At 36.6% G+C, this 18,940-nt stretch overlaps 1 protein-coding gene across 3 annotated transcripts in view; it reads left to right on the top strand.

The window, feature by feature from the left end:
* The window catches only part of GAS2 (growth arrest specific 2), a 125,892-nt gene extending 107,575 nt beyond the window's left edge, over positions 1-18,317 (top strand). For all 3 annotated transcript variants that reach the window (XM_034417243.3, XM_034417244.3, XM_034417245.2), the window contains exon 8: positions 16,435-18,317. In XM_034417243.3, coding sequence (XP_034273134.1) covers positions 16,435-16,653 — 219 coding nt within the window. In that variant the 3' untranslated portion in view covers positions 16,654-18,317. The remainder of the gene's footprint in view (positions 1-16,434) is intronic.
* Positions 18,318-18,940: the final 623 nt, after the last annotated feature.

Consider the following 18,940-nt stretch of genomic DNA (forward strand, 5'->3'; position numbering starts at 1 on the left):
AATAAAGCTGCTATTTGCAATTGACTGATTGTGATTTTGTCACTGCTGATAGACTTATTAATTTGCCAACCTAACAATATTAAATACTTACTTAAAGCTGATGGCCCCCTTTGTAAATCTAATTATCATATTTATTCGAAATTCATATAAATAATTGCACATTTGCTAGTTGTCTGTAGCAATAAACACCGCATTTTTGTCAGAGATAAACAATTTTACCTTTTATATTGTGCTATGATTCTTGGTTGGTATTATACACAGTAAATTGTATCTGTTGCCTTTGATTCATTAGCTAACTTTCCATTTCATAGTAGAAAAAGATTCCTGATTTATGTATCCATAATGTGAATACTGTAAGTTTAGATCTAAAAGCAAAAAATGTATGAGACTTGTACTTTATTGTTTTTTGTATGACTTGGATTCGGTCCAATTGACTTTGCTATTTTCTTGATTGATTTTTTTAAAAGTTGTTTTTCAGAAACAACACTGCTATTGTTCAAACTAATTTCTTGTTTTGTATAGGCAGTTACTTGTTATGTCATGTCGCTTGCCATGATTTACTAAGAGGAAAGGAAGAGACTCATATAACATTTTGAGACATGTATAAAAAGCCTGTTTCTCAATTTCCTTCCCGTGCTCCTCTTTCTCCAGGGTATATGATTATAGCAAGCCAAAAAGTGATATCATTCCTTGTTCATGCAGAAAGTGTACATCAGTCCCCAATTCTCTCCGGAGCAGACGTGATCCCTGTTATTTATTCATTTTATTTATTTGATGTTGCTGGTTTAAATGAATGAAACATGCCCATTAATCGATGCATAATCGTGATCGGAATAAGAAATCTTCTGAAGCTGAAGCAGTTCTTAATTGATGTCTAAGAAACACACAAATTCTGTGTGGGAATTTTCTGTGGGACTGTTTTAACTATCAGTACTCCTAGAAAGATAGACACTGTTTTTTTAAAAATAAACTTTCCTGTACTTCATTCAAACTGTATTCCACATGACTCTTTATGTGAACCTATTCAACTACCTTCAAATATGAGATGAAAGCAAAGATCAGCAAAGGCAGCTGCTGAACCTAACTTTGAAATACATCACAGTAGTGAGATGCTGATTCCAAACTGCTTAGTATGAACTTTGATATGGTGAGTCATGATTCAAGGAAATTATATTTTTAAAATGATTGAGATAAAACGTTGGAGAATTTCTGTTGTTACCAGTAGTTATCAGTATTTTCCCCTCTTACAAGGTAATCAAACTCCATTTTTCTGAGATATTTATTAATAGCAATAGCATTTATACTGCTTTACAGTGCTTTACAGCCCTCTCTAAGCGGTTTACAGAGTCAGCATATTGCCCCCAACAATTTGGGTCCTCATTTTACCCATCCCAGAAGGATGGAAGGCTGAGACAATCTTGAGCCTGGTGAGATTTGAACTGCCAAATTGCAGGCAGCTGGCAGTCAGCAGAAGTAGCTTGCAGTACTGCATTCTAACTACTGTGCCACCACGGCTCATAGTATCTCATAGTTTATTATATATAGTTTATCTCTTATCACCTAAATAAAACAGGTCTGTTTAGGAAGAAGATAAAAATAACTAGATCTGGAAAAAAAAAAAAGAAGAAAGGGGCTTAGTAGAAAGCCAAAGATTAAAGAAACATTTAACTGTATCAAGAAAGAATAGGATTCAAAGAAATTCAAATGGAAAGTACTTTGTGACATTTTTGTTTTGTATTCAGTAATGGAAGATGCACCCTGCATATGATGTTTCATTCTAATGGTTTAATAAATAAATAAATCCTGAAATCTGAGCAGTCATTTCTGCTCAGGGGTTCATTTCTCTCTCACCCCACCCCCATTTTGTGCTACTCCTAATAACCTATAAATCTTGAGAGTGAGAGCTCTTAGAAATAAAAAAATAGGGGTTTTTTTTCCTTAGAAATGTTGGTGAGCTGTATCTGGTTCGCCTTCCAAAATAATCTTTATTCTTTCAGAAGTATTCATCTCAAAGGAGATATAAACTAGAAATTTCCAAATTCTCTTCCAAGTTGGATTGAATTTACGCATTTAGAAAAGGACCCACTTGTAATGTTTCTCCACTTCTTTGGGCAGTTGACTTAAGTTGCCCTAGCTAAAACTGGTGATGAAAGCCTCCTTGGATACAATCCTTTGGCTGGGAAATGGTATGAACATTTGATAAATAAATCAGTACAGTTAGTAGGGATTTATTTTTTTAAAATCATCCAAGATTCTCCTTCTTTTTTTAAAAATTTTTTTTTTATAAATTAGAGATGAATGAAAGAAAGCTTTACTTTTGAAGACCTGATATTTTTGCACAGAGGTATACTTGCTTTTGCAGGTGACTTGTAGCTGCGTAGTCTTTCAATCCTTTATGGATATGTATGCATCAGGGGTGAAATCCAGCAGGTTCTGGAGAACCGGTAGCGGAAATATCAAGCAGTTCAGAGAACCAGTAGCGGAAATTTTGACTAGTTCAGAGAACCAGGAAATACAACCTCTGGCTTGCCCCAGAGTGGGGTGGGAATGGAGATTTTGCAATATCTTTCCCCTGAAGTATGGTGGAAATGGAGATTTTGCAGTATCCTTCCCCTGCCAGGCCCACTAAGCCACACTCACAGAACCGGTAGTAAAAAAAATTGGATTTCACTACTGGTATGCATGCACAAATGTATGGAGAGCCAGTTTGATCTAATGGTTAAGGCATCAGGCTAGAAACTAGGAGACTATGAGTTCAAGTCCCACCTTAGCCATGAAAGCCAGCTGGGTGACCATGGGCCAGTCACACACTCTCAGTCCAATCCATCTCACAGGGCTGTTGTCAAGAAAATAGAAGAAGGGAGGAGTATTAGATATGTTAGCCACCCTGAGTTGATTATAAAAATAATAATAAAAACAGGATACTAGATAGATAGATAGATAGATAGATAGATAGATAGATAGATAGATAGATAGATAGATAGGCAGGCCAGCCGGAAGGAAAGATGGAAAGACAGACAGAGACAAACAGACAGACAGATATCCTGTAGGTAACTAGATAAGTTAAAATGCAGAAAGAAAGCTGAATAGCACCCATTGGAATGGAAGTATGACATTGAGATGGGCAGCTATACAAATTGAATTAATAGAAATTAATAAATAAGTGGAAAATAGTCTCAGGATGGTTATGAATGGAGCATGTGTTGGGGAAGAGGAGAGGTAAAATATTTGGCTGTTCCATTAATATATGAACATAATTAATTAAGTCATACGGGGTCTGTGTACCAGGATCTTTTTTACCCTATTAGAACTGAAATGGAACCTATGAAACTCTTTGTTAGGAAAGCTACTCACCAGATATTTCTTCCTGTCAAAAGACCAAATTCTACACCAGAATCCAGTTGTTCACGCTGAAAGGAAATAGAAGGATAAAAGCTCCCAGATATTCTGTTACAACAATCAGTATTTTTCTGGCATTTAGAGCACATTTCTGGTCCAAACACTTTGCCAAAGTCTCCTTTCTTTATTTCATTCTTCTTCTGGTCTTCTAGTTTAAAGAGGAGGATATAAAACTGATGAACATAAGGCATCCAATGTACTCAGATTTCTTATGTTAAGGATTTCAGCAAGGTTTTGTCTAAATGCCTCCATGTTGCCTTTGGCAACACACAGCAGCCAAGATGGTTAATACTAAACACAGATCATTTATCTTCATATCACCATCAAGCTACATGACTTCCATATCTTCATATTTAAACAATGTTTTTTTGGAAATTTCCTTTGGAGCCTTTTGATTTGGTACTGTATATAAAAATGCTTCCATGAAAAGTTACCACTAAAGAAATCTGATTACTTAGATGGGTTTCAGAATAGAATCACTTTACAATTTATTCATTAAATGATACAAGGGTGAAATAAAATAAAGTTCTTCCTCGTATCTATTACGCTCCTGAGGCAAACGTCTGAATCCTATAAAGGTGATAATTATAGTAATAGAAGTAGAATTGATTTTTTTAAAAAAAAGTTGCAAGCAAATAAGGCATTCAAAAGTAAAAGTGTTATTTTTCATCACTGTTGTAAATGCAAACAGCAGCTGTATGAGGACTATATGAATATTTTGCCATAGTCACATTGAATTTAATTTTTATCTTACTTCAAACCAGCTTAGGTATAAACTTCAGCATGGAAGCAACATGTAGACTAAATGAATTGAATTTCATTGAGCCACTACTGAAAGGATCTTGCTAGCACTCAGCACTCATATTAATACATCATCAGAACTGACCATGTATCACGTACCATTTCTATACAAATGAAAGGGATACCTCAGACACCACAGGGAAAAAAAATTAAAGCTAGGAGCAGGAAACAAGATGTATCCTCTGGAATACATTCATCATAATACAGATGCACGTATTCCAACTTTTTGTGCCCAGCTACCAAGTTTTTTTTTTTTTTTTTTTTTTGCTACAACAATAGTTTCTCACCTCTTTGCAAAGAGAGCCTCATGGAGCATTTGACTCCTCAAAACCAGCCCTCTTCCTATAGAAGAGTTAGAACCAGTCAAACGGTCAGTGCTGGCAAGAAGCTTTGCAAGTCAATGAAGCTACCTGTTTATGGTTGATAGTTCCAACTCAGAAGAATATCCAGGTTGCCCATCAGACTGTTTCAGGAAAAGTATCCCCAGCCAAATCAACTGTCCACCAGTACATTAACATACCTAAAGAACATGAGAGAAAGGACCACAGATTATATAAACATACTGGCTTTTCACTGGGTCTTGTGCACCCAACCTATTTTGCTTAGATTAACTGGGTAATTAGTTTTTCAGAAAGTTGCAATAACATGTAGCCTTGATCTTGTGTCTCTTGGGAACTGTGATAAAGTGCACTTAGATTAATCTTAAGAAAAATGTATGAATGTTTCCCCCAGCCCTTTCTCTTTTGTTTACAATTTAAAAAGATTTCAGACCCAGACATTCTAAAAAGCTACAGGGTCTTCTAATGAACAAGCCATCCCTTTTAATCTCCTAGAAGAAAGGAAAAAAGTGATCCTGCATTTTTCTCATTAATGTTTCATGTTTGCAGGGAATGTTATGCAGGGAGCTTTGGCAATTTACCACAAATATTGAAGAGAAGTACATAACATAACCCTTCACAAGAGTGTAGCACAAAGGCCCCATAGTTTCTGGGTTTTTTTCCCTTTTTCTTTTGCATTATTCTCACATTGCTAAGCAACCAAGGTCACACTGCTTTGTATCCTGTACTATATGTTCTGTCATTTTTAAAGCTGCCTGTCCTCCCCGCCCTCACCATGGTCTCTTCAAAAACATTGTCATTATTTGGGAGCAGAATTAATGGATTCTAAGGATGTGATGACTTTCTCAAATCATTCTGGTTTTCTGGCATGGTGCTTAAGCCAAGCCAGGGCAGCCACACAGCTGAGGCTCAGCTAGCTGGAGAGTTCTCCCTTACGAGGTTTAATTAAAATTTCTAGCTAGTCCAATCTGTCATTCCTGTTTTGAAAGCTGCAGTTCCTGCAGCCCAGAGTGGTTCCAGTGCACATTTGCAATTTTGATTTACATCTTCAAAGCGGCCTTCGCCATGTATAACCTTGAGTGACAGCCAAATATGTCTGTATAGTGTTTGGGCCAATTCTAATTGGAAGCAACTACTAGTTCAACACAATTACTCCCTTGCCTTGTTCTTCTTGCAAATGTGTTTTGGGAAAATGTCTTTTAAAAATGTACAGTGGGCTCCCAATACTAAGTTGGGAGCATCGACCGTGATTTGGGGAAATGAGGATGGGGACAAAAAAAACTAAAATGGGTGTTTTAAGACTGGGGGAGGGAGGGTGTTATATCCTTATCTTAAAACTCAAACCATTGTTCATAAGCAGGCTGGATTTACAAACTATGCATCAAGAACAAAACCCTAGCCTTTTCTGATGTTGGTTCATATATAGCTGTGGGAGGGAGGGATCATTGCTTAGTTTTAAAAAGAAAAGGAGACGGGCTTCTCTTTAGTGGCCCTTGCATTATGAAATGCTTTATCTCTGGAAAAATGTCTGGTAATGACCTATACACACCCCTGCCGCCCCACCCTGATTTTAGGAATAGCTTTCAAAGGTATCTCTGAGATTTAAAGGCCGTGTGAGCTCCAGCCTTTCCTTCAGGTGGGTGACACTCGCCAGTCACACAAAAGGGGCAGAGTTTATGGTCCAACAGCACGAGCCTCTGGTCCCTTATTTGGGGCAACCTTTTTCTCTGGATTTTTGGGAGAGGGGGATTATAATAGCTAGGGAAAAATAAAGGGCAGCCATTTAGTTTTATTTTGATTCTGTTATTCCTGTTTTGTTTCTTGGGTGGTGAGAAAGCTTCCCCCCCCTGCTGCTGGTACAGTGACTTGGGATTTTGTTATATCCATCCATTTCTATACCTAGCTTGTTTGGGGTGATTTAAAAATTCTGTTAAATAAATGGTTCTAAAGAATACTGTCCCAAAATTCTCTCATGAATTTAGTATACCGTATTTTTCGGACTATAACACCAGTGGTGAGTTGCCCCTGGTTTGGACCAGTTCGCAAGAACCAGTAGTAAAACCAGTGGGAGGCTCCACCCACTGCCCTGGATGTCATCATCGCGATCTGCACATGCGCAGAAGCAAGGTGTGAGTATAAGCAAAGTGAGCGTGCGTGCGATCACATTGCAAACCAGTAAAGGTAAGTAGAATCCACTCCTGTAAAAGACGCACCAGAGTATAAGATGCACCAAGATTTCGAAGAGGAAAAAAAAATTTGCATCCGGTTTCTGCTGTCCCCGGCTCCCAAGAGTACTCTGCAGGCCTCCCAAACCCTCTGCGCATCCTATTTTTGTGAAAAATGGGATGCATGGGGCGGGGTTTCGGGAGGCCAAAAATGGCTGTAATTGGTCTATATGATGCACCGACATTTCCACCTTCTTTTGGGGTGGGGATTGTGTTTTATACTCTGAAAAGTATGATAATTCATATGGAATAAATATTCATAGAACTGCAAATGACTACAGCGTAAGGCGAAAGAGGGGTATGTATGTATGTATGTATGTATGTATGTATGTATGTATGTATGTATGTATTTATTTATTTATTTATTTATTTATTGGTTCGATTTATATGCCGCCTGTGTGAGGAAGGGGGACAGAACACCGCCCTTCTCTGGAGACTCAGGGTGGCTTACAATGCGTTAAGCAATAGCCTTCATACTTTTGTATATACCTGCTTAGTAGGGCTTTCGCCCCCCCCCCCAGTGGTGTTCTTTTTTATACAAACTCAGCTTATTGCCCCCACAAACCGGGTCCTCATTTTACCTACCTCAAAAGGATGGAAGGCTGAGACAATCTTGAGCTTGATGAGATTTGAACTTGCAGTAATTGCAGGCAGCTGGTGCTACTTAACAGCATTTTAGTCTGCTGCGCCACCAAGGCTCTTGGTGTATCATCCCAATAAAAAGCAAATACTTGAGTGGTGCATATCTAGTACACAGAATCACAGAGCTGGAAGGGATCTTGGAGGACTTCTTGTCCAATCCCCTGCTGGAGCAGACCATAGGAATGTGGCCATGCCAAGCTTGGGAAAAAAATAATATCCAAGCAACTTGCTTTGCATCCTACTTATCTTACCATGCTGAACAGTGGTTGCCAGTTTTTTTTTTAAAAAAACCCCACCACCCCTTACAACTTCGGTTTAGGATCAAATAGACACATCATAGGAATGAATGTTTTGAAGCTATGAAATGTATCCTCAAGATTTATGGGATTACCAAGCCAGGTTCAGATTTTTTTTCTGTAATAATTAAATGCATGCATGCATGCATGCATGCATGCATGCATGCATGTATGTATGTATGTGTATATGTATGTATATATGATTCACTTTCAATGAAATCTTTACTCTCCTACACACAGGTTAGAATGTGATGTATCAAATTTGCACACATTATACAGAGCATGTCTGCCATCTAGTGATAGATGTCATATTTGCAACTTCTTTGACTTAACTATTATTTGAGGATTTCCAAGTTATTAAATTGGTTGCAGAACTAATAGGTTTCTCGGAAATTATTCATTTATGTAGTATTTTCACTTTATAGTGATATCAGGCCTTATTCGTATGTAGAAGCATTGACTTATATCTCTCACATATCTTTTTCATGAAATGAAAAGCATTTCATTTGAGGGCAGCTCTCTTTTGTTATATGAATGTCCTTTCTTTCTTCCCAAGGTATCCTAATGGAAGACATACCAGATCAGTAAAACAAATCAGTCTATTTCTTGTTTCAGTAAATCAATTTTTTATTTAGTTTTAATTCAAGCCAATCTAATTCACATGCCCAAAATAAACGTGATCTATTAAGACATCATCCTTTGTCTTCATTTTTTCTGAGCAATATATATATCTTTCTGTCTCTCTCTTTCTCTCATATAAAATTTAAATGAAATATGGAAACATGTTATTGGTACATTTTAAAAATGTACAAAGAGGAGTATATAAATACATATGCAAATTATTTCACACCATATACTTATGTATACAAATGTACAAAATATTCATTTTGGTATTTTGTTTCATGTTTCCCAATCAGCATAGCAATGTTCCAAAATGTGATAATATGGGCTTGTGCTTCAGGAAATTAAAAAACTGTGAGAAGATTGTTTCAGTCATCCTTAGTGTCTTGCAATAGCAACAGTTCTTGAACCAGTCTTAGCAAAGTCAAATAAAACTTGGACAGAAATAAAATCAGTTGACCAGATGTGAATTCATTAATCCCCATGTGAGCAAAGAGACTTCAATTCATCTGAACTTAATTGTATTTTCAAAGCAAAACAAAGTTTTCACAGGCAGTGGATTTTTTTTATTTGTCCAATGATTTCATATTTTATTGACCTAAAGTACAAATGAAACTGGCTTTATATCAATAACTAACATATTTGCATTAAAGGTGCTGTGTACTGATCATGCCAACTAATCTTAATTCTACCAGGTTCATACAAGGCTTCTTCCATTGCCTTTTCTTCTTCAAAATTCTTACTAGCTCCCCACTTTTGCATTCCATCTGCATTCTTTCAGCAGCCATACAATTATGACCCTGTCTCATATTTTACTACATGTTTCATAAGTATGTCATTCCCATTACTCTCAACCTACTTGTGGAACCACTTGTCCTTGATGGGCTTTCAAAGGATGTGCATGTTTTAGGTTTCTTCCTTGAAGCAATGACATCTGACAGTATCCAGAAAGTGCATCTTTTCCATTGCAATGCTTGTTCTCCGGAATGATCTTCCTCTAAGTGTCCTGGAAAAACATTTGTCCCTGACCCTAATAGCCTTCAGAAATGCACTGAAACCCTGGTTCTTTCCATAGGTAGTGAGACCAGGATGATTGGATTTGTTGCTTGGAGGAATGTAAGGTAAACTTGGATATACCCCTATCCCTAACCCTAGTATAAACATACAACTTGGATTTCCTGCATGAGGTTATCATTCTTTTCCATTTGTTGCCTTTGTTATCATCTTATTCTAGAGTAATTTACACAATTGCTCATAAAGATACATAGAAAAATGTAGAAAGAGCAACATGCTTTCTAAAATCTATCCAGATGTGCTAACCTGGGTAAGAGCCTTGGTGGTGCAGCAGACTAAAGTGCTGTTAAGTAGCACCAGCTGCCTGCAATTACTGCAAGTTCAAATCTCACCAGGCTCAAGGTTGACTCAGCCTTCCATCCTTTCGAGGTAGGTAAAATGAGGACCCGGGGGCAATAAGATGACTTTGTATTTTTTTTAAAAAAAGAACACCGCTGGGGGGGGAGCCCTACTAAGCATGTATATACAAAAGTATGAAGGCTATTGCTTAACGCATTGTAAGCCGCCCTGAGTCTCCGGAGAAGGGCGGCATATAAATTGAACCAATAAATAAATAAGTAAATATAGTATAATAATCTATTTTGCAGCGTGCAGACTTAGCTTGCAAATCTTGGGCAAGCCTTGTGGCAAAATATTTATGGGGCTATTTTGGAATATAGAAATATCTAATACTTTTGACACAAATAGTATGGATGTAGGGCAAAGATAATTATGATGCTGTTTGATATAAACTCAGTTTGATTAATGGAAGTTTTAGGAGCCTCTATAAAGAATTGTGACATGTGGGAAACTCCAAATATGAACTTCATAGAAGATTCAACTTATGACATTTATGAAATTTATCTATCATGGAAGGAAAATGGCTCAGGACCTGGTTATTTACGGGACCGCCTGCTACCACCAATAGCCTCCCACCGGCCAGTACGCTCCCATAGAGAGGGGCTCCTCCGGGTGCCGTCGGCCAAACAATGTCGGCTGTCGGCCCCTAGGGGGAGAGCCTTCTCTGTGGGGGCACCTACGATTTGGAACGAGCTCCCCCCGGAGATACGTAGGATCCCGGATCTGCGCACCTTCCGCCGCGCACTTAAGACTTTTCTATTTTATCAAGCTGGCCTGGCCTAAATCTTCCCCCTTTTTAAATGTGGAAATTTTAAATTTTTAAATTTTAAATTCGTCTTTTTATAGGGGTATGGGTAAGGCATTTTAAATTGGGGAGCCATTTTAGATTTAATTCTGTTTTAAACGTATTTTAATTGTTTATATTGTATGTTTTTAACTTTGGCTGTGCACCGCCCCGAGTCCTTCGGGAGAGGGGGCGGTATAAAAATCTAATAAATAAATAAATAAATAAATAAATAAAATAAAAGAGAAAGGGTTTTTTCCATTGATCCTGCAGATAATTTAAAGAGTAAAACCATGATGATTTTTGGAGTCATCAGTAAATCTACTATCCCAAAATGCTATTATTTAGGCAACAGGGTTGAGGAAAAGGTAATGACCTGAAGATTTGTAAATTAGCAATTTCAGGACCATGGACAGTGTTATAAGTGCTGTGGTCTAAAGATTTTCTGCTTGAATTCAGGATGTCGTATAATAGATTAAGAGGCAGATTTCTCAACAGTGACTAGTAACAACTTATTTGGGTTAAGGGAACTGGTGGGAACTCCACTTCCATAAGAACTGTCCCAGTTTATATTAAAATGCTAACTGTCTATGGAGATTCAGAGCTGAAGAAGCTTCTTGGATGAGAAGTGAAACGTCTTCATAGAAAAAGAAGAAACTCCAGTTGCCTCTTGAAAAAGCACTTTGGGTTAAAATGCTAACATTTTTTCTTTTGCATTTGTTGACTTTGTCAAATAATCAAAGAGTGGCTCTTTTTCCCTCCCCCACTTCTAGATTGTTGATGATGATACAAAATTCTGTATTTGTTTGGAGCCATGGTATTACATTAACTTGTTTCTTCTGATGACATTCAAGTCAGCTTTCTGACCTTGGGTTTGCATGTGAATAAAAAAGAGCAGAGGATTTCCTAATGCAACACAAACATTCTATTTCCTTTTTAACCAAAAGCCTATTAAGAAAGGAGCGCTCATCACCGAAAACATTTCAGCTTTCCTCAGATAAAGATCCCTTGCAGATTTAAACATAAGGTTCTGACATTTCACAAATGGATGCAAGAATGTCAACATTACCAAGATATCCTTCTATAATTACAACGACTGTCATGACTAGGGGGAAAATGCTTTCAAAGAATCACATTTTAAAATTCCAAATATTTTTCCCCTAGGTAGAAGGATGACCTCTAAAGGGTTCCATTGATTAATCCCCTCCAGAGTTTATGAATCTTTCATATTTTCTTAATTTGGCATGAGAATAGTGGCAGTTGTTTTAGCTTGAGAATTTTCCTTAAGGTCAAGTCTGTTGTGCTTGAAATTTATATTACGTTGCTGTTGTTATAATCAATTCATCCCGTATTATTATTTTATTTCTCTAGTTAAGGATTGGAGCCAGATACCAACCAATAAATCAAATGTTAGGCATATCTGAATTGCACGTGTCCTATAAAACTCTTCAGTTGCATTCTAATTGTGTAGTTGTCTTTAACAGCATGATTTTTAACTGAATTAGCTTCTGCAAGTTTGTAATTCCCCCCATTGTTTTATTTAATTGAATGATATCAACAATAAAACAATATATAAGAGATCCTTGGAAAAATAAGCCCATTGATTGCAATTATTAGAAGATTAAATAAATTTGGGTTCACACATGCTTCCAGTCTTTCACCTTTCTTAAATTATTTACGAAGTTTAAAAAAATAATATTAAATATGATAATTGCAATTGTAAAAAGTAATACAAACTGAAAGAAAGAACAGAATAGCAATAGTAAAGAAAAAAGTGCAGAAAAAAAGAAAAAAAAAGAGGAAAATTAAGAATATAATGAAGAAAAAGAAATATGTAAAGAAGTGTCTTCCAAAATTTGTGGTAACAAGTATAAACATTTTAGTAACTTTTTATCACCTCTTAATTTACAACCAAATGATTTAATTATTCTATGTCCCATCTCTTATCTATAAAGAAATCCATAAATATTGTCATTTCAGTTCTGATGTTAACAATAATCTATTAAGAATTACCAGAAAATAACAACTTATCTATTTAAACCTTTATCAAATAAACTAACTTTATATTCCTTCCTTTGACTTCTATCTTATTTTTAGTCATTGTAATGTCATAAAGCTCAATTTTTCTTTATTTCTTTTTTATTCATTTTCATAAGATTCATCCAAGCTTTAACAAATCTCTTTTGTAAATCCAATAAAAAACAATTACCCAGGTCATTCTGTTGGTTTATTAATTGTAATTCCTTTTTGATTTTTAAAGCATCAACCAATTTATTTTGTATGTCCAATTAACCATCTTTCCCCATGTCATTCTTGTACCCCATTCTTATTTCTAGATCCACTTTTGATGCCAACTCAGTATGTCAAATAAAACTTCTGCCATTTTTCTTAATGTTGTTTGGACACAATACATCCACAATCACTATTGACATTGTTGATATTAATTTCTGATTCCACTTTTCAAAAGTACCCTGCATTATTTCCAATTGTTACAATATAACATTTCCAAAATGTTATAATATTTTGTGTCAATCTGTAGTTCTTAATTAGGTTTATGTATTCTTCTCCTTTAATTAAAAACTTTAGTTCCCTCTAGTGTCCAATTATTGAAATTGTTATCCCTTATAGGTTTAAAACAGATCAAGTTTCTCAGACAAAGGGTTCTTTATAATTAATTCTTTATAACTTACCCATTTAAACTTTTCAAAATCAAAATTTTAATTATCTTTCTGCTGTTTAATTCATTTTTGTAATTAAAGTTTTCTTTCATTAAGGATTGAAGGCAGACTAATCCAGTCCAGTGTTTTTAGACTTGTTGATTCAAAAATCTCTAAGAGCTGAAAAGTTAATAGGCAATTTCCTAATATAATTAGAAGAGGAAGTGTGCAAACCTAGTTTTCTTTTAAAGGTGCTAAGCACAAGATGAGCTATTCCCTTGCAAGATGAACAAGATGGCTATTCCCTTGTCTTCCATTGCTCAAAACCTGCTAGAGATTGCTGTCTTGAAGTCTGCTCAAGAGAAGCAATTGTCTCTGGACCACTTTTGCAAAATCTTCATCCTCTCTTTGTCCAAAGATGTTTGAAGAGCAGAGATGGCCTTCAGTCCAACTTTTCTTTCTCCTGTGTTTTATTCAGTATTTTATCCAGAATATTAAATAGGCAGCCTATTAAATTTTATCAGTGCTCTAATTATTTTTTCTTTTATATTTAATATATAAAATATTATATTTAAATTTTACTTTTTTTCTGGAATATATTTTGGCTTGGCACATTTTATTTTCTGACATCGGCTTAATTGCTTCTTCTGGGATCAATACGGATTTGGTGACTGAGGGACAGTGATAATTAATTGTATATATACTTCTTAAACTTCCCAAACAAACTGATGTCATGATTCATGAAAAACCTAAGACATTTTTATCTTCAGATTACCAGAGTTGGAAGGAACCTTATAGGTCATCTAGTCCAACCCCCCACTCAAGCAGGAAACCCTACACCATTTCTGACAAATGGCAGTCCAATCTTTTCTTGAAAGTCTCAAGTGATGAAGCTCCCACCACTTCCAAAGGCAAGCTGTTCCATTGGTTGATTGCTCTCACTGTCAGAAAGTTCCTCCTCATTTCTAGGTGGAACCCCTCCTTGGTCGGTTTCCATCCATTATTCCTTGTCTGGCCTTCAGATGCTTTGGAAAATAGCTTGACTCCCTCCTCTCTGTGGCAGCCCCTCAAATATTGGAACACTGCTATCATGTCTCCTCTGGTCCTTCTCTTCACTAGACTAGCCATGCCCAGTTCATGTAAGCGTTCTTCATATGTTTTAGTCTCCAGTCCCCTAATCATCCCGGTTGCTCTCTTCTGCACTGCCATCAGGAATAGGCAGCCCTCACTGAACAGGTTTTCTATTACTTCTGTAGTATTTACTCAGAAGTAGAATGTAGCCCCTTCTACTGTGGAACTAGTAGGTATGATAATAAGTATGACAATCCATTTTGAACCATTTATATTGCTAGTGCTGTGTTATTATGGAACAGGTTTTTATTCTGAGGTAGTCATATTGCTTTCAAGTGCTTATTAATATAAAGCAAGGCTTTGGATGGTTTACTTTCCTTCTCCTAAAAGCAAGACCACTTATATTTTCTTTGGATGAACTACTGTGTTTATGGTTTAAGGCAGAGGTGGGTTGCAGCAGCTTCTGACCAGTTCTGGAGAACCAATAGTGGAAATTTTGAGTAGTTCGGAGAACTGGTAGTAAAAATTCTGACTGGCCCCACCTCCATCTATTCTCTGCCTCCCAAGTTCCAGCTGATTGGGAGGAGATGGGGATTTTGCAGTATCCTTCCCCTGGAGTGGGGTGGGAATGGAGATTTATTCCCCTGCCACGCCTACCAAGCCACACCCACAGAACCAATAGTAAAAAAAATTTGAAACCCACCACTGGTTTAAGAAGTTTTGAATAACTGTTTATTTATTTTTATTCAGTGATACTCATAATACTCAAAAAAAAAAAAAAAAGTCTGAGAACCTACCAATTTTTTAAAAATAATCTATTTTAATGATGATTAAAGATTAAGAGGTCAAAGGGGTATCCATTGTGCTAGATATCCATTGTTCTTATCTATCTGTGCTGGAGACTGTTCAGAATAGATATTCAACTTTCTTACAGAGAAAATAAACCGGATAGGATATTGAATATGGCTGTCTGTTTTAGCTGTCATTTAATGCTTGAAGCTGCAACATGACTTATAAAAAATACATTTCTTTGATGCAGCATCTTGATTAGTATATTCAGTGCTAAAAAATGTAAGACCATCACAAGTTGCAAAATTAAGACCTGAGTATGAACAATAATAACAGAGTTAAGGTGGGTTACTACATTAGTGACTTGATAATCTAAAGGTTATTCTGAGCGGCTCTTTTGTCCGGATCAAATAGGTGTATGCATATCTAAAGAGAAAGATTTGGCTTCAGTGATTCTTATAGGTTAAACTACTCCAATGTTTTGTTTATGGAATGGTCCCTGAAGATACTCCGGAAACTGCAACTGGCCCAGAGTGCTTAAACACAGGTCCCTGTATCTGCTTCTCTGCTTGCTGATTGCTCTCTAAGTCAAATGAGGATGGTGTCCAATAAAGTTGATCTGGTTTTCCAAGCTATTCAGAGGACATGAATTCCCTCTTAAACTCGTGGCTCATCAGTCAGCTATTTTTTTTTACAGGTACTTTCCACAGGTACATTTGATATCAACAATCCATTCCTTTCCCCCCCCCCCCACTGTGAAGCATATCATGGAATAAATTTCTATAAGAATCAAAGCAGGCACTGTCATCCCATCACCTCCAGAATAGAGGTCCCCAACCCCCAGTCTGTGGATGGGTCTGCGGAATGCCAGGAACCGGGTCACACAAAAAAGTGAAGCCCCATCCACGGAATGCAAGCAGCGCACAAAAAAACTCTCTTCAAGGAACTGGTCCCTGGTTCTCAAAAAGTTGGGGGCCACTGGTTTAGAAGGGGTTCATAAATTATAGTTATTTCCCTAGAACCTAATAACAAGAAAGGGCACATGAATCTAGATTTGTCTATCTTTGGGGAGGCAATATATCAGGGATAAAAAATCTATATTTCCTGTCACATATTAGCCCAGATTTGGATACTAATGATGAGTTTAACAGAATTATGTACAATATTTACAGTAACAGAGTTGGAAGGGACTTTGGAGGTCATCTAGTCCACCCCCTGCTCACGCAGGAGATCTATACTAAGGATTCGAACTGCCGACCTTTCTGATTGACAAGCTCAGCGTCTTAGCCACCTAGCCAGGCCCTTCCAGTTCTCAACAGTTGATAAATGTGAATTCAGTCCTTCAGCTCTTTTAAATTTCCTTCTTTCTTTTTTTTTTCATTTCTGTTGTTAATTTAGATGCTGCACAACAAACACGTAATGGTTCGTGTAGGAGGAGGATGGGAGACATTTGCAGGATACTTGCTGAAGCACGACCCCTGCCGAATGCTGCAAATATCTCGGGTGGACGGCAAAACCTCCCCCATCCAGAACAAGTCTCCAACCATCAAGGACCTGACTCCAGACAGCTACCTGGTGGTTTCTGCTCATTACAAAACCAAAAAAGAGATTAAGTGAAATAGCTTTCTCATTTCTTTGGGGGACTTGGTATATGTAGACCCACACTATTCTTCATGTGTAGTCAAATTAGTTGATGCTTTGAAAGGACTTCTGGACTTAACATGCAGACTGGAAATGGCAACCCATTTCATGGATTGTTGAATGGTAGAACTATTTATTTCTAGTACTGTACCTTTTCATAGCTAGTTACTCTTGGTAGGTTAATTACGAAAACCAGATTTTTTTAAGACAGACATATTTTTAGCCTAATTATTACTCTATGAATGTACTCGTAGGATGATTAAAACAATATGGATCGTGTTAAAAAAAATGAAATGGGACAAATTTGATTGAAAAAGCAGTAGGTATGATTCCCAATAATTTGCCGCAGCGAAGGATTATATTCAAATAGTGGGAAAAAAAGCACGGGTGGGGAAGAATAATGTAATGGGAAAAACATCTGCCTTAGGCTCTGGAGAGCTAATATCATAATAGACAATGCCAGACAAATATATATTTTGTTCAAAGAAAAACAGCTCCTTGTTTGTGATTATATCACGTACAGCTCCAATGATTGTTGTTTGTAAATGATTATTCATGGGTTAACATTTAAACATGTGAACAGCCCATTTAATTTCCTCAAAAAATCAAGGCTGATCACTACAGATTATCTGTATGTATCAAATTGGTGAGTTTATTCCGCGCTTCCAGGCTGATTCCTATATGGAAAGAAGCTAATCTATACACATATTGTTTTAAATGAATGGGACATTGGGAAAATATATACTTGCATCAGGCAGACTCATATTCATAAGTAATTGCTGGGCCAATATGATAGCCCATCTACAAAATGAAATTAAAAAGAAATAATAGAAATCCTCTGTAAATGGGTGGCAAATGCTTGTTTTGTTTATTCATATTAGAAAGTAGCTTATGCTGGTATATACTGTGAGTTTGTCAGTTACGTCTGCCTCTGGCATGCCTCAGATAATATCTATCTTGCTTGAGGCTCTAAAGCAGAACAACAAGCTTCATGCCTGACCCATTTGGTCAATTGCCATCTAGGGAGCTGGTTCACTGAAACAACAATTTTCCCTTCATTCAAAACCCAACACTAATGACACGGTAAAAACACAACAAAGATTCCCAGAAAGTCAGGATTCATGCAATAGGTAGGTCACAAGTTAACACCACTTAATTTTGGCTAATGGACAGAAATGGATAAGAGCACCTTAGTAATATTGATCTTTTAGAACCAGTAAATATTTTGAAACTATGTACATCTGTGAAAAATTATTGGGAATGCTTTTAAATTACCAATTTCATTCAGGATTGTTTTTCATATTAAACCTGAGATATATATAGACTGTTGACCCTGCAGGATAGTCTCTGCTTCTGAATTCCATTATATTTGGACATACTGAAAAAAAAAATGAAAATAATGTGTGCATTCTCTGTAGATAAATAACGGGAAGGGGATTGCCATACACATCTCCGTGATATATGCAAATGTTGGGGTTTGGGTTATACGTTTTGCTAATTTTCCTTGACTATACTTGATAACTTTGTGCCTTGCTAGGAAAAAAAATCATTGTTCAATAATTATTTGAATGGTGACTGTATAAATGATGTGATCAGCTGATATCACATGGTGTATTAGAAATAAAGATACTTTAAAAACACTTTTAAGAACTCATTCCCCCCCCTAATTTTTTACATAAATGAGTGTAATGAACCTACTTGAATTTTGCAATCATTTATAAACTAAGTCTCCGAAAGTGATTGCTCTATCCATAAGAATAGCCATGATACAACACAATATTTTAATCACAGTTGCTCCAATTCAGTTAAGACCCTGATGCATAACTCAACACTGGCAGGAGTTGCATTTAATTTTTCATTAGGCTTTTCATTTGAAAATTTGTTTTTGTTTATTCAAGATGTTGGGGTGGATTTCTCAACACAAAGGATACAAAAATATTGGTTGTTGAAACTGGTCTCCCTTACCAGTTTCAAAATAACACTGCACAGCCCAGCAACAAAGCAGAAGAGGATGGCTCCAAATGGCAGACATTTGAAATCAGATTGCTAATCTCAATTATGTTTATCTTAAGCTGCTTCGGCTGTGCATGATTCCATGTCCATGAGGAATTGTTGGTATATCACAGAAAATACCACTTTTAAATTGCAGCAATGGGTGGAAGATGATCAGATGGAAATTCAACCTGGAAATAAAGTGAAATTTCCCAACGGTAAGAACAATTAATCAATGCAACAGCTTGCTTCCTGAAGCTGTGGGTGCTCC

The sequence above is a fragment of the Pantherophis guttatus genome, chromosome 1 (genome assembly GCF_059756535.1).
Source record: "Pantherophis guttatus breed Tessera chromosome 1, ASM5975653v1, whole genome shotgun sequence".
In the NCBI taxonomy this organism is placed as follows: Eukaryota; Metazoa; Chordata; class Lepidosauria; order Squamata; family Colubridae; genus Pantherophis; species Pantherophis guttatus.